Source organism: Hyperolius riggenbachi, chromosome 4, assembly GCF_040937935.1.
Source record: "Hyperolius riggenbachi isolate aHypRig1 chromosome 4, aHypRig1.pri, whole genome shotgun sequence".
Classification (NCBI taxonomy): Eukaryota; Metazoa; Chordata; class Amphibia; order Anura; family Hyperoliidae; genus Hyperolius; species Hyperolius riggenbachi.
This window is the reverse complement of record NC_090649.1, coordinates 94,599,085-94,613,289: the sequence shown is the minus strand read 5'-3', so window position 1 is coordinate 94,613,289 and position 14,205 is coordinate 94,599,085. Positions and strand designations below refer to the sequence as shown.

Here is a 14,205-nt window from a genome sequence, read left to right as displayed (position 1 = left end):
CCACTTGGAAACTGTTGGTTCCAGAGCCTTCTGTCATGGTGCCCCTGCGTTTTGGAACTCCTTACCTAAACAGATCAGGACAGCTCCATCCCTGGACGTGTTTAAATCCAGACTGAAAACCCACCTGTTCAGTTTAGCATTTGCAGAAATATAACTTTAGTTGTGTGAATACTTCATCCTACTACCAATTACTGAATCTGAGAGAGCCTAAGTGCTTTGAGTCCTATGGGAGAAAAGCGCTATAGAAATGTTATTGTATTGTATTGTATCGTATCGTATAATAGAACCGCAGCATTGTACTGTTTGTTGCAGTGCAACACTTCGGGCTGCCAATCGAACACTGCTCTCGTCTTACCACAAAAATGTGTGTTTTGGGGTGTGTTTTGAAGCATGAGGTTTTTTTTTTTTTTTTTACACTATCCATTGATTGCAATCAGAAAACCCATGTGGAAAAGTACCGCAGGTTGTGCCTTTTTTAAACGCTATGCAGAATCGCACATGCCACCTGAAAACGCAGAAGCACCACAGACAATTATTACATGTGTTTTCGCATACATTTTTTTATCTGTGGTAAAAATGCTGCAGATTTTCCCAAGTGTGACCTCGTTCACACTATGAGCATTTGCAGGTGTTTTTAAGTGCTGGCGATTTTAGAAAAGCGCTTGTGCAATGATTCCCTATAATAGTGTTCACATGTGCGCGTTTCGATTTTACTAAAATCACAAACGGGCTACATGCACCATTTTCTGAGTGCTTTGGCTCAATGGAAGGTATAGGGAAATTGCAAAGCGCTTGAAAAAGCGCTTTGTATAGCAATTTCCTGAGCACTTCTATGAATAAATATGTATTAATTTACGGGTGAAAGAGTTCACTTCCTGACTAACGTCAACAAGTAAAAAAAACAACATCGCTGAGCAAAAGCGCTTAGAAAAGTGCTTTTCTAAGTGCAAAGCGCACGGAAAAGCTCTTTAAAAAAAACTCAATAAATCTCTCAGCGCTTCGATAGTGCTGGCAATTTAAAATGTGAACAAGGCTTCAGGGCTTGTTCACACTACAGACGTTTTTGGCTTTTTTTCGCCTGCGTGCGCTTTTCAAAAACGCCCTCCGACAATGAATGTCTATGAGAAGGTTCATATCAGCGCAAGTCATGTGCTGTGCGACTAGTAAAGCGGTGCGTGGACCATTTTCGGGGCGATTCCGCCTCAATGGAAAGTATAGGAAAAACGCAAAACACTCACAAAATCGCTTTGTGCAGCGATTGTGTTTGCGTTTTTAAGAATAAATACATTGTATTTATTCTTTTCCGGGTCAAGTTCACTTCCTGACTTGAGTCAGGGTGTAAATTAAAACACTGCTCAGGAAAAAAGCTAAGAAAACCGCTTAGCCCAAAAACAAATCGCCCACCTAAGTGCCGGTAATCTGAAAAAAAAATATGCGTCAAAAACATCCCAATGCTAACGGCCACGCGAACGCAACGCAATGTGAACAAGGCCTAAGGGCCCATTCACACTAGAGAGTTTTGCCGCGATTTTGGCAAAACGCTCAAACGCTAGCGCTTTTTAAAAACGCTAGTGTAATAAAGCCCTATGGGCCCGTTCTTACTTGGGCGATTTGCGCTAATCGCCGCAAATCTCCCAAAATTGCAAGCAAACGCAAGTGTGAATGGGCCCCACGAGTGTATGCAAGCAGCAATTAGGAGCACTCATGCGGAAATCTGAAGATAAACTCTCAGAATTTAATTAAAATGGAAAGAAGTTATAACACCACTGGATTCTAGCCTGGCCAGTACAGTTCTATATACAGAACTGGAGCCTTACTTTAAATAACAAGAGGGACAACTCAGGAAGGAAGAAGGCAAAAAGCAATTGAAACGCATGAATTGATTATTAGTTAACTATTACATTACATTTTAATTAACTGCTGTTAACAAATACAGCCTGCTGTGTACAGCTGAGGAATATATAGATTATAACTGCATGATGTAAACAAGCACACTGCAAGGTCTGTAAGAAAAAGCAACACTAGTGAATAGGCAGCCATGCTTGGACTTGTAGTTCCCAGCGGGAGAAGGAAGGAACCTGCCGTCATCATACCTGTCCTGCGCTCTGGCCGCCGATATGTGCCCCGACCAACACCCCCGGACAGGAAAAACATCGGAACCTTCCGTCTAGGGTCACTGCATACCGGAAGTAGGGGGAAGTTGCTGGGAACGGACTACCGGAAGTCAGTCTTGCTGTGTGAATGGAGGCGAGATGTCTGCGAAAAGGAAAGCGGACGGGGCTATCCCGGCGGAGGAGAGTGACCAGCTGCTCATCAGACCGCTGTACGTCCTCCATGTGATGCATTACCCTGTGCTGTATACAGTGTAGCCGGGAGACTCTCTGCCTGTGCTATATGGAGTGTAGCCGGGGGACCCTCTGCCTGTGCTGTATATGGAGTGTAGCCGGGGGACCCTCTGCCTGTGCTGTATGGAGTGTAGCCGGGGGACCCTCTGCCTGTGCTGTATATGGAGTGTAGCCGGGGGACCCTCTGCCTGTGCTGTATATGGAGTGTAGCCGGGGGATCCTCTGCCTGTGCTGTATGGAGTGTAGCTGAGAGACTCTCTGCCTGTGCTATATGGAGTGTAGCCGGGGGACCCTCTGCCTGTGCTGTATATGGAGTGTAGCTGAGGGACCCTCTGCCTGTGCTGTATACAGTGTAGCCGGGAGACTCTCTGCCTGTGCTGTATACAGTGTAGCCGGGAGACTCTCTGCCTGTGCTGTATGGAGTGTAGCCGGGGCATCCTCTATCTGTGCTGTATATGGAGTGTAGCCGGGGGATCCTCTGCCTGTGCTATATGGAGTGTAGCCGGGGGACCCTCTGCCTGTGCTGTATATGGAGTGTAGCCGGGGGACCCTCTGCCTGTGCTGTATATGGAGTGTAGCCGGGGGATCCTCTGCCTGTGCTGTATACAGTGTAGCCGGGAGACTCTCTGCCTGTGCTGTATGGAGTGTAGCTGGGGGTCCTCTGCCTGTGCTGTATGGAGTGTAGCTGGGGGTCCTCTGCCTGTGCTGTATGGAGTGTAGCCGGGGGACCCTCTGCCTGTGCTGTATGGAGTGTAGCCGGGGGACCCTCTGCCTGTGCTGTATGGAGTGTAGCCGGGGGTCCCTCTGCCTGTGCTGTATGGAGTGTAGCCGGGGGACCCTCTGCCTGTGCTGTATGGAGTGTAGCCGGGGGACCCTCTGCCTGTGCTGTATGGAGTGTAGCCGGGGGTCCCTCTGCCTGTGCTGTATGGAGTGTAGCCGGGGGACCCTCTGCCTGTGCTGTATGGAGTGTAGCCGGGGGACCCTCTGCCTGTGCTGTATGGAGTGTAGCCGGGGGACCCTCTGCCTGTGCTGTATGGAGTGTAGCCGGGGGTCCCTCTGCCTGTGCTGTATGGAGTGTAGCCGGTGGACCCTCTGCCTGTGCTGTATGGAGTGTAGCCGGTGGACCCTCTGCCTGTGCTGTATGGAGTGTAGCCGGTGGACCCTCTGCCTGTGCTGTATGGAGTGTAGCCGGTGGACCCTCTGCCTGTGCTGTATGGAGTGTAGCCGGTGGACCCTCTGCCTGTGCTGTATGGAGTGTAGCCGGTGGACCCTCTGCCTGTGCTGTATGGAGTGTAGCCGGTGGACCCTCTGCCTGTGCTGTATGGAGTGTAGCCGGTGGACCCTCTGCCTGTGCTGTATGGAGTGTAGCCGGTGGACCCTCTGCCTGTGCTGTATGGAGTGTAGCCGGTGGACCCTCTGCCTGTGCTGTATGGAGTGTAGCCGGTGGACCCTCTGCCTGTGCTGTATGGAGTGTAGCCGGTGGACCCTCTGCCTGTGCTGTATGGAGTGTAGCCGGTGGACCCTCTGCCTGTGCTGTATGGAGTGTAGCCGGGGGACCCTCTGCCTGTGCTGTATGGAGTGTAGCCGGGGGACCCTCTGCCTGTGCTGTATGGAGTGTAGCCGGGGGACCCTCTGCCTGTGCTGTATGGAGTGTAGCCGGGGGACCCTCTGCCTGTGCTGTATGGAGTGTAGCCGGGGGACCCTCTGCCTGTGCTGTATGGAGTGTAGCCGGGGGACCCTCTGCCTGTGCTGTATGGAGTGTAGCCGGGGGACCCTCTGCCTGTGCTGTATGGAGTGTAGCCGGGGGACCCTCTGCCTGTGCTGTATGGAGTGTAGCCGGGGGACCCTCTGCCTGTGCTGTATGGAGTGTAGCCGGGGGACCCTCTGCCTGTGCTGTATGGAGTGTAGCCGGGGGACCCTCTGCCTGTGCTGTATATGAAGTGTAGCCGGGGGTCCCTCTGCCTGTGCTGTATATGGAGTGTAGCTGAGGGACCCTCTGCCTGTGCTGTATACAGTGTAGCCGGGGGACCCTCTGCCTGTGCTGTATACAGTGTAGCCGGGGGTCCCTCTGCCTGTGCTGTATGGAGTGTAGCCGGGGGACCCTCTGCCTGTGCTGTATGGAGTGTAGCCGGGGGACCCTCTGCCTGTGCTGTATGGAGTGTAGCCGGGGGACCCTCTGCCTGTGCTGTATATGAAGTGTAGCCGGGGGACCCTCTGCCTGTGCTGTATATGAAGTGTAGCCGGGGGTCCCTCTGTCTGTGCTGTATGGAGTGTAGCCGGGAAACTCTCTGCCTGTGCTGTATGGAGTGTAGCCGGGACACACACACACACACATCTCCAGGTACTTTATTGTTGTTTTATTTTGTACAGGGGAGCTGGACAGGAAGTTGGACGATCATGTATTATTTTAGAGTTCAAAGGCAGAAAGATCATGGTAAGTTAAAAAAAAAAGGGGGGGGGAGGGGGTTGTACGATTTGTCATTAGAAGAGCCACATTTTTTTCCTTTAGGCCTTTCAAATATTAACCATAGTATTTCACCAAATGCCATGTACATCTGATTAGATATAACATGTATGAAGCATATTTGGCTGTTTCATTGTTATCTGCTGGTAATATTTCTCTCTCTACTTCTAGCTGGACTGTGGGATACATCCTGGCCTAGAAGGAATGGATGCTCTCCCGTATATTGATTTGATTGATCCTGCTGAGATTGATCTGCTTCTAATTAGCCAGTAAGTTGTAACGAAAACAAAACTGAGGTGGTAAATAACTAAAAGTATACCTATAGGGAAAAACTGCCTCATTTAGATACTTACGTCAGTGGCAGCCAAAAATGTTTTGTGTTGTGAAGCTTTGGGACAGAGATTTCATTAAAGGGGAACTTCAGCCTAAACAAACATACTGTCATCAAGTTACATTAGTTATGTTAATTAGAATAGATAGGTAATATAACCTCGTACCCACCCTGTTTTAAAAGAACAGGCAAATGTTTGTGATTCATGGGGGCTGCCATCTTTTTGGTTGAAAGGAGGTGACAAGGAGCAGGAGACACAGTTCCAACTGTCCTGTGTCCTGATTACCCCTCCCATCTGCACACCCTAGGCTTCAAATGTCAAATTCAAAATGTAAAAAAAAATAATTGCACCAAAACAGCAGAACGAGAACAACAACATCAGAAATCCCATCATGCTTTGCACAGCATCAGGGGGAAAAAAGCCCGGGCAGTTTTCTTTTTTATACAAGCCTAAAAATGCGGCTTGTATAAAAGAAACAAAGTTCTGATGCTGTAAAACTGTTAAAGAAACACCAAGTCTTTTCAGTGCTGCTGAGTCGATTTTTAGTCCGAAGGTTCACTTTAAAGTGAACCTGATCTCTTGCACAAGACAGAAGGAAAACCTAGAGAAACTCGCCCTGTATGTATATAGAGAGTTTAGCCTGTCTAATTCTCCCTCATTTGTGGCTAATCACAAGTTGTAATTTGATCTCTGCCCTGTGTCACATGACTGCCATGGCAGATAAGCTCATTTGAAAGTACAGGATTATAACAATATGTCTGCTTTCATGAATCAGAAAGTAGAAACAGTGCAGGTTTATTTTAGGATTTGTATCAGCTGTAACAAAGAATTTTTTTTGTTTAAAGGGTATTAGGCTGTTGTGTATCTTTTAGAACAAAGGGGATGTTCTGAGTTCAGTTCTGCTTTAAAGGACAACTGAAGTGAGAAGAATATGGAGGCTGCCATATTTATTTCCTTTTAATCCAGTTGCCTGGCAGTGGCAGCCCTGCAGATCTATTACGCTGCAGTAGTGTTTGAATAACACCAAAAACAATCATGCAGCTAACCTTGTCAGATCTGACAATAAAGTCAGAAACACCTGATCTGCTGCATGCTTGTTCAGGGTCTATGGCTAATAGTATTAAGCCCCATCTACATGATACTATTCTTTGTACGATTCTGTTTACGATTCTATTAAATCCGACATGTCCGATCCTGATTCGATTGTATTCAATTCGATTTGCCATTGCAAAACAATGACAAATCGAATCCCGATCGGACATGTCGGATGTAATCGGATTGTAAATAGAATCGTAATCGAATCGTATCGTGTAGATGGGGCTTAATGCTGGATACACACGTTGAGATTTCCCGCTCGATTCGCGGGATCGGATGGATTGATTCGATTATTTCAAACATGCTCGACTGGATTTCGATCGGTTTTTTTATGTTAAGTATGCAAAATCGACGGCAGGAACGATCGAAATCCGATCGAGCATGTTTGAAATAATCGAATCGAACCGCGAATCGAGCAGGAAATCTTAACGTGTGTACCCAGCATAGGTGGCAGAGGATCAGCAGGACAGCCAGGCAACCGGTATTGCTTACAAGGAAATAAATATGCCAGCCTCTCGCTTTAGTTGTGCTTGAAAGAAAACGGTCTGCTTGGACGGCAGAGAGGGTGGGGAAATAACTGCTCATTCAGGCATACGTGTTAGCACTGCTGTTCAGTCACTGATTGGTGCCCATTGCCTTGAATGGCCATACAGCAGCATTTTGGGGAATTATATTTGTAAACTGTTCAGCTGGTTATTTGAACATATTCCATTCTGTTACTCTCCATATATACAGTATCTTGTAGCTTGAGTTTTGTTCTCTTTTAGTTGCATGACTGTAGTTCAGTTTCCATTTAATGCCAGGTTATATACTGACATGTCGTTAGGTATCGTCTTACGATTTGTCCTCTATTCTCTGCTAGTTTTCACTTGGACCACTGTGGAGCTCTTCCTTGGTTTCTTCAGAAGACCAGCTTCAAAGGCAGGACGTTTATGACACATGCCACCAAGGCCATTTATCGATGGCTGCTGTCTGATTACATCAAAGTCAGGTAATGAACTAGAGAGCTGCTCCTCTTGCTGTTCTTTCATCAGGGCCCGTTTCCACTAGAGCGAATCGGCATGCGTTTTTTGCATGCAGATTCGCATAGCCAATATTAGTCAATGGGCCTGTTTCCATGAGCTTAAAAATCTGCACTCTGGGCTGTGCTGAAAAAAATCTGCACAGTAGAGCCATCAGAATTTGCACACCGCAAGGCTAGTGTGTGATTCGTTTGTAATGGGATTACTAGGAAACTCACTTGCATTTTTGCGTTACAAACGCATACGAAGTCGCATCCTCATCCTTTACGTGTTTTCCACAACTGAATCTCACTGCACTAGTAGCGTAAACATAGCCTCAAGGATTTCTAGCAATTTGCAGTAGATGAGATCTAGAACTTATAACAGTCATTTGCTATTGGATCTTGAAGATACTAGGACTTCATTAACCCCACAATGGCCTTTTCCTGCATAGGTCCAATATCCGACTTTGGATGAATGACTGCCACTAGGTGGTGGTGTTGCTTTATAAGATTGAGCGCAGGGTCTGCCTCTTCAATGACGGACTAACTCTGACGCTTTGATCGCCGCCCATCCTTTACCCCAGCTGTGTACATAATATAAATATTACATGAGCGTATTTGGACTGTCGGTAGGAGCTATGACCGGATCTAGTCTGGCATCATGTTTACCTTTGTGGATCATGTGGACCCTATGTGGATTTTGCCCAACAACTTGGTTGCCTCATGAACCGTGCAGCACTGCAAAACAACAAAAGGGGGAGCCATAATTCCCCTAGATGCTGGATCAAGGTAGAGGTCTACCGGATGCCTGCAGCTCAGCTCACCCAGCCCCCCTACCTACACTGCTACCCAGCACACCAAGGGGGGGGGGGTGATTGCAAAGATGGATTGGAAAGCGTTAGAAACTTCCCCGAAACTAATGAATACAGTTGAAGGACAGGGAACAGACCCCGAAGACCATGAGCAGCATTGTCTGTCTGCTTGATTCTGGGGTACTTTAACATTTAATCAGAGAGTTCACCATTTAAAGATTTCCTGTTCTATCTTTCAGTAACATCTCTGCAGACGACATGCTGTATACAGAGACGGACTTGGAGGAAAGCATGGACAAAATAGAGACTATAAACTTCCATGAAGTAAAAGAAATAGCTGGGATAAAGTTCTGGTGTTACCACGCTGGTCATGTATTGGGAGCCGCCATGTTCATGATAGAAATTGCAGGTGTCAAAGTATGTATTGAATTCCTTATACTATTAAATCTCTCTCTCTAGTATGTTGGCTTGCTATTAGTCGGGAATTTGCTCTCCGAGTCTGTGTTTTGTAACTCTGGATCCTCTTGCTGCTGCAGACACTGTTATAGTTTACTCATTAAAGGACATACGAGGTGAAAATAAATTGATAAGCAATTGCATCTATCATCCTCCTCCTAAAAATTACTTTTTTAGATATCCCACGGTTTTATTTTAGGCTAAATCCTGTTATTTCTGCCCTTTACCTTTTTTCTTTCTCCTCCAATCGCTGAGCAGGGGATCATGTTTCATATAAGCAGCTATGTAGGGAAAGAAATGGAAGAGGATGAATATATTATAGATAAAAAGAATCCCCAGCATGCAACTGTTTGGCGCTTACTACTAAAACCCAGTGCTCCTTAAAGAGGCTCCGTAACAAAAATTGCATCCTGTTTTTTATCATCCTACAAGTTCCAAAATCTATTCTAATGTGCTCTGGCTTACTGCAGCACGTTCTACTATCACCATCTCTGTAATAAATCAACTTATCTCTCTCTTGTCAGACTTGTCAGCCTGTGTCTGGAAGGCTGCCAAGTTCTTCAGTGTTGTGGTTCTGTGATGCATCTCCCCCCTCCAGGCCCCTCTCTGCACACTGCCTGTGTGTTATTTAGATTAGTGCAGCTTCTCTCTGCTCTATTATCTTTTACAAGCTGGATAAATCCTCCTCTGAGCTGGCTGGGCTTTCACATTCTGAGGAATTACATACAGGCAGAGCTGTCTGCATTCTGCAGGAAGAAACAGCCTGACACTTCAGTGGATGATAGCAGAGGGAAAGAAACACACAAATGATCTCTTGAGATTCAAAAGGAAGGGTGTATACAGCCTGCTTGTGTATGAATGTATTTTCTATGTGTGGACATACTGTACATCAACCTACTTCCTGTTTTAGTGGCCATTTTGTTTGTTTCTAAACAAACTTTTTAAAACTGTTTTTAACCACTTTTAATGCGGCGAGGAGCGGCGAAATTGTGACAGAGGGTAATAGGAGATGTCCCCTAACTGTGCGATTTGAACAATACAGATTCTCTTTAACCTCCTGAGCGGTATGGACGAGCTCAGCTCGTCCATCACCGCCGGAGGCTGCCGCTCAGGCCCTGCTGGGCCGATTTTCTTCAAATAAAGTGCAGCACACGCAGCCGGCACTTTGCCAGCCGCGTGTGCTGCCTGATCGCCGCCGCTCTGCGGCGATTCACCGCGAGCAGCGGCGAAAGAGGGCCCCCCTAGCCGCCTGAGCCCTGCGCAGCCGGAACAAAAAGTTCCGGCCAGCGCTAAGGGCTGGATCGGAGGCGGCTGACGTCAGGACGTCGGCTGACGTCCATGACGTCACTCCGCTCGTCGCTATGGCGACGATCTAAGCAAAACAAGGAAGGCCGCTCATTGCGGCCTTCCTTGTTTATTCTGGGCGCCGGAGGCGATCGGAAGAACGCCTCCGGAGCGCCCTCTAGTGGGCTTTCATGCAGCCAACTTTCAGTTGGCTGCATGAAATAGTTTTTTTTAATTAAAAAAAAACCCTCCCGCAGCCTCCCTGGCGATCTCAATAGAACGCCGAGGAGGTTAAGTATGTGATAACTCCAAATCATAACAGCAGAAAAAGTTTTGAATGCAGGATTAGCATCTTTATCACTTAATACACTCAGACCAGTTGCTGATGAAAATTGATTTTTATGGTGACACTCGCGCTTTAAAGTGGCTCTTGCCTGGTCCTGCTGATATTTTTTAGCTCCAGTAGTGTCTGAATTACATGGTCATATTGTAATCTGATGATCTGATCTGCATCCTGGTTCTGGCTTAACGTTCTGGAGGTGCAGAGTCAGCAGGACAACCAGACAGTATGCAATGCTTAAAGTACACTGAAGTGAAAAAAAAAACATGATTTAATGAATTGTGTGTAGTACGGATAATTAATAGAACTTTAGTAACAAAGAAGAGTCTCATGTTTTTATTTTCGGGTATATAGCTTGTTTTTATAGCATTGCATTATTCTATCATATTTGTAATTTACAAACCGCACTGTATTTTAAACTATGAAACAGAGTAGGGCTAATGACCCTTTAATCTTCCCTGCAGTAAAAATCTGATCTGAAGCTGCCTGTCACTGTTTCTTTGAAGTCAGTGCCTCAGAAAACAGCCCTGTAGCCGACTAAACTGGTTGGAGAGCTCAGAGAAGCTCTTTTGCATAGATAACTAGTGAAGTTTCTTAACCTTTCCTGGAAACAATATCATACTGGTTTCTGTGCTACTAATGTTCTATTCCTTAGCTGTACTACACATACAAATCTCATAAGTTTATTTTCACTTCAGATATATTGGTAGGTGAACAGAGGCGCCAGAAGGATAAAAGTACATAAAATTTTAAAAAAATTGCTGGGAGGAAGTGGTGGACTCGCCTCCGTTAAAGCAGACACCAAGGACTGTAAATATATAGATATACACATTTATTGAATATACCCCAAAGATGCAACGCGTTTCGCGGGCACAGCCCACTTCTTCAGGCAATAAGCAGGGGATAAACAACAGCAATTCAGTTATAGCAAGCAGAGCACCTCTGACACAGAGGTGCTCTGCTTGCTATAACTGAATTGCTGTTGTTTATCCCCTGCTTTTTGCCTGAAGAAGTGGGCTGTGCCCGCGAAACGCGTTGCATCTTTGGGGTGTATTCAATAAATTTGTATCTCTATATATTTACAGTCCTTGGTGTCTGCTTTAACGGAGGCGAGTCCACCACTTCCTCCCAGCAATTTTTAAAAAAATTTTTATGTACTTTTATCCTTCTGGCGCCTCTGTTCACCTACCAATATATTTGAGTCCACCCCAGGTGGAGGGGTGATCTACCCCCTTTCTTCCTATCTACAGAGAGCGACTTCTTAATCCTGAGTGAGGACAGGTCTAATCTCCTCACCTGCCTAATGAGTGGTTACCTAGGTGGTAACCCGTGTTTGTGAGTATTACCATCTCACTGTTTCATTTATCCAATCAATTTTGACATACTACACCATATTGGGCTCTCGATTTCTCTTCAACTTTATTTTCACTTCAGATTCCCTTTAAATGGAAATAAGTGTGGCATCCTAAATATACCTCTCATAAATGGCATTTTAATAAAAATTATTTCTGATTAAAGAGGTCCAATGAGATGCAAATACAGTAATTCTGGCTGGAGTGTAAATGTAATGATGATTGTATATGACTTGGAACCGAATCAATCAAACACACTTTCTGCTGATTTTGATTGGCTTATTCCAAGTTCGAAATAGATTGCTTGCAAGACAGAATTATTTGCATATCCTTTACTGCCTCCAGTTATTGTGAATCTTGCAGTAAATGAGTGTGATGTGTAACTGACCATACTTCCTGTTTTCAGTTGCTGTACACAGGAGATTTCTCCAGACAAGAGGACAGACATCTGATGGCAGCTGAAATCCCTAATATCAAACCAGATATCCTCATTATTGTACGTAATACTTTAATAGGCTTGTTATCGGTTTGCTTGAAGTTTGTCATATATCAATAAATATATTGGAAATGAAATCTGGAGAATCCAACCAGAGTCTTTAGTGAAACAAGAATGTGGTCATTCTGATCTGATTGGTTGTTTTTTACTATTGCATTTTGTTTATCACTTTTGTTCTTTGTTCACTTCATAAAAGTACACCTGCCAGTAGTTTAACCCCTTGTATTCCTCGTAGCCTGTAAGGGCTCGTTTCCACTATCGCGAATCCGCATGCGTCCAACGCATGTTGATTCGCACATGTAATGCAAGTTTCCACTGTAGCGTTGTTGAGGTGCGTTTTTTTTCAGCGGTGAAAAAACGCACAAAAGAGCCGCAGAATTCGCCTGCGAGTGGAATGTATGCGAATCGCATGCAATGTATTTAATAGGGAAATCGCATGCGATTTCCCCATGCGTTTTTTGCCGGGAATTCGCATGCAAATTCGCATAGGTGCCAATGTAAATTCACACAGGCAGTGACATGGTTAAAATCGAATATACCCTGACCTATGCGAATTCGCAGCAAAAAACGCATGGGGAATTGCATCCGCATGCGATTTCATCAGCGGTGGAATCCAGGCGATTCCGCACCGCAATAGTGGAAACGAGCCCTAAATGGGTTTTGTTAAGTGTTGTCCCTGTGACACTTGGCATAGACTTTAGGCTCACAATGCACCATGTACAGGCTAAACTGAGTCAGTTAATGCAGATCCATATGATGGCACCTTTGTCACTGTAAAGACCCTGTCACAGGTTGAACTCTTGCCAGATGGAATTTAATAAAATCCTATATCTTTCTTGTAAAATGTTTGTGCTTCTTTAACCCCCTCAACTCCTTTCACATAAGGGGAAAAAGCCACTCTGCCTGACAGCTAGTCCCAAACTGAATGTAAGGTGGGGATGAAGTGAGCAGGCAGTTGGAGGTTGGTGGGAAATAATTAAGGAGCTATGCATTGGTGCAGCAGATATTTTTAGTTTATTTTGTACACAACTTTTTTGTATGCAAAATACATACAAAACTGTTAACTGCATGTAAAATATAAGTCTGATTTTAGGCTCTAAGTTTTTAAAGGCATACCTGAAGTGGCAAAAAATATATTTACATTTACCTCAGTAGAGGACAGCCCCTGGATAGGCTTCCCCAATAGTCCTGTGGCCCACTGTTCCAGTGCTAGGCTCCTATAAGCCTATTCGACAAGGGCTTGCTGAATATGCTTTTATGGCTGCACACCCGTTCATGTATGAGCACAACTGTGCTGCGCATGTACAAGTATAACCTGCACCTGCCTAGCAGGAAGACGCTCTAGCAGGAGTGGCTTTGAACTACTGGGCATGCACCAACCTTTGAAAGTGCAATGTCAGGTGGAGGTTTCTGCTGTGCTGCACACTTACATCTCAAGCTGTAGTGGCCTGCACTGAAATCTGCAAAAGTGTTTTGTTATGAAACGTAGCTCATGTTCATCCTGTATGTTGTTACATTTGTGTATCTGTTCTTCCACTGAGTGTTTGAATAAAGTTTGTTTTTGTTTTTTTTCAACATAAAAACGTGCATGATGAGAAATGGGATTGTTGATTGTCACATTGTTTTCTTGCAGGAATCTACCTATGGCACTCACATTCATGAAAAGCGAGAGGAGAGGGAAGCCCGCTTCTGTAACACTGTGCATGATATTGTAAACAGGGGAGGAAGAGCCCTCATTCCTGTGTTTGCATTGGGCAGAGCACAAGAGCTTCTCTTGATATTAGGTGACTTTTCATTTTCCTTCAGAAAGTTATGTGTTCAGTCAGTGTTTATGTTACAATAATGCATGTATATTATGCACTGTGCAGTATGTCAGTGCTATATAAACACACAATAATCTGTGATGGAGAATATCACTTGTGCCTCCAGGACATTTATCTTAGATATTAGTTCAAGATGCAGGAACAGGATCTGAGCACTCTCACAGCCGTTTGCTGACATGAGCATTATGGTCAGCTCGGCCATTGTCAAGGTGGGTTCACACATCCCATCTTGATTAGCCAATTTTACCTCTTTTATACAGTATGAGGGTCAACACATTTTGCATAGTTTGAACAGATTGTTTAGGTAACTGTCATAAGACAAGAATCATCCTTTTTCCTTTTGATTAATGATGAAAGCATTTTATTTATTTTATATTAGACCCACTATATCTTTTGATTATTT

At 45.2% G+C, this 14,205-nt stretch overlaps 2 protein-coding genes across 2 annotated transcripts in view; one reads left to right on the top strand and one right to left on the bottom strand.

The window, feature by feature from the left end:
- ITGB1BP1 (integrin subunit beta 1 binding protein 1) overlaps nucleotides 1–2,198 on the bottom strand; it is a 42,086-nt gene extending 39,888 nt beyond the window's left edge. Inside the window, exon 1 of the mRNA XM_068280323.1 lies at nucleotides 2,094–2,198. The gene's annotated coding sequence lies outside the window, so the exon portion shown is untranslated. The remainder of the gene's footprint in view (nucleotides 1–2,093) is intronic.
- A 6-nt stretch (nucleotides 2,199–2,204) lies between these two features.
- CPSF3 (cleavage and polyadenylation specific factor 3) overlaps nucleotides 2,205–14,205 on the top strand; it is a 36,075-nt gene continuing 24,074 nt past the window's right edge. The window contains exons 1-7 of the mRNA XM_068280322.1: nucleotides 2,205–2,323; nucleotides 4,716–4,779; nucleotides 4,981–5,078; nucleotides 7,099–7,227; nucleotides 8,291–8,468; nucleotides 11,890–11,979; nucleotides 13,613–13,763. Of these exons, the coding sequence (XP_068136423.1) occupies nucleotides 2,253–2,323; nucleotides 4,716–4,779; nucleotides 4,981–5,078; nucleotides 7,099–7,227; nucleotides 8,291–8,468; nucleotides 11,890–11,979; nucleotides 13,613–13,763 (781 nt within the window). The 5' untranslated portion in view covers nucleotides 2,205–2,252. The remainder of the gene's footprint in view (nucleotides 2,324–4,715; nucleotides 4,780–4,980; nucleotides 5,079–7,098; nucleotides 7,228–8,290; nucleotides 8,469–11,889; nucleotides 11,980–13,612; nucleotides 13,764–14,205) is intronic.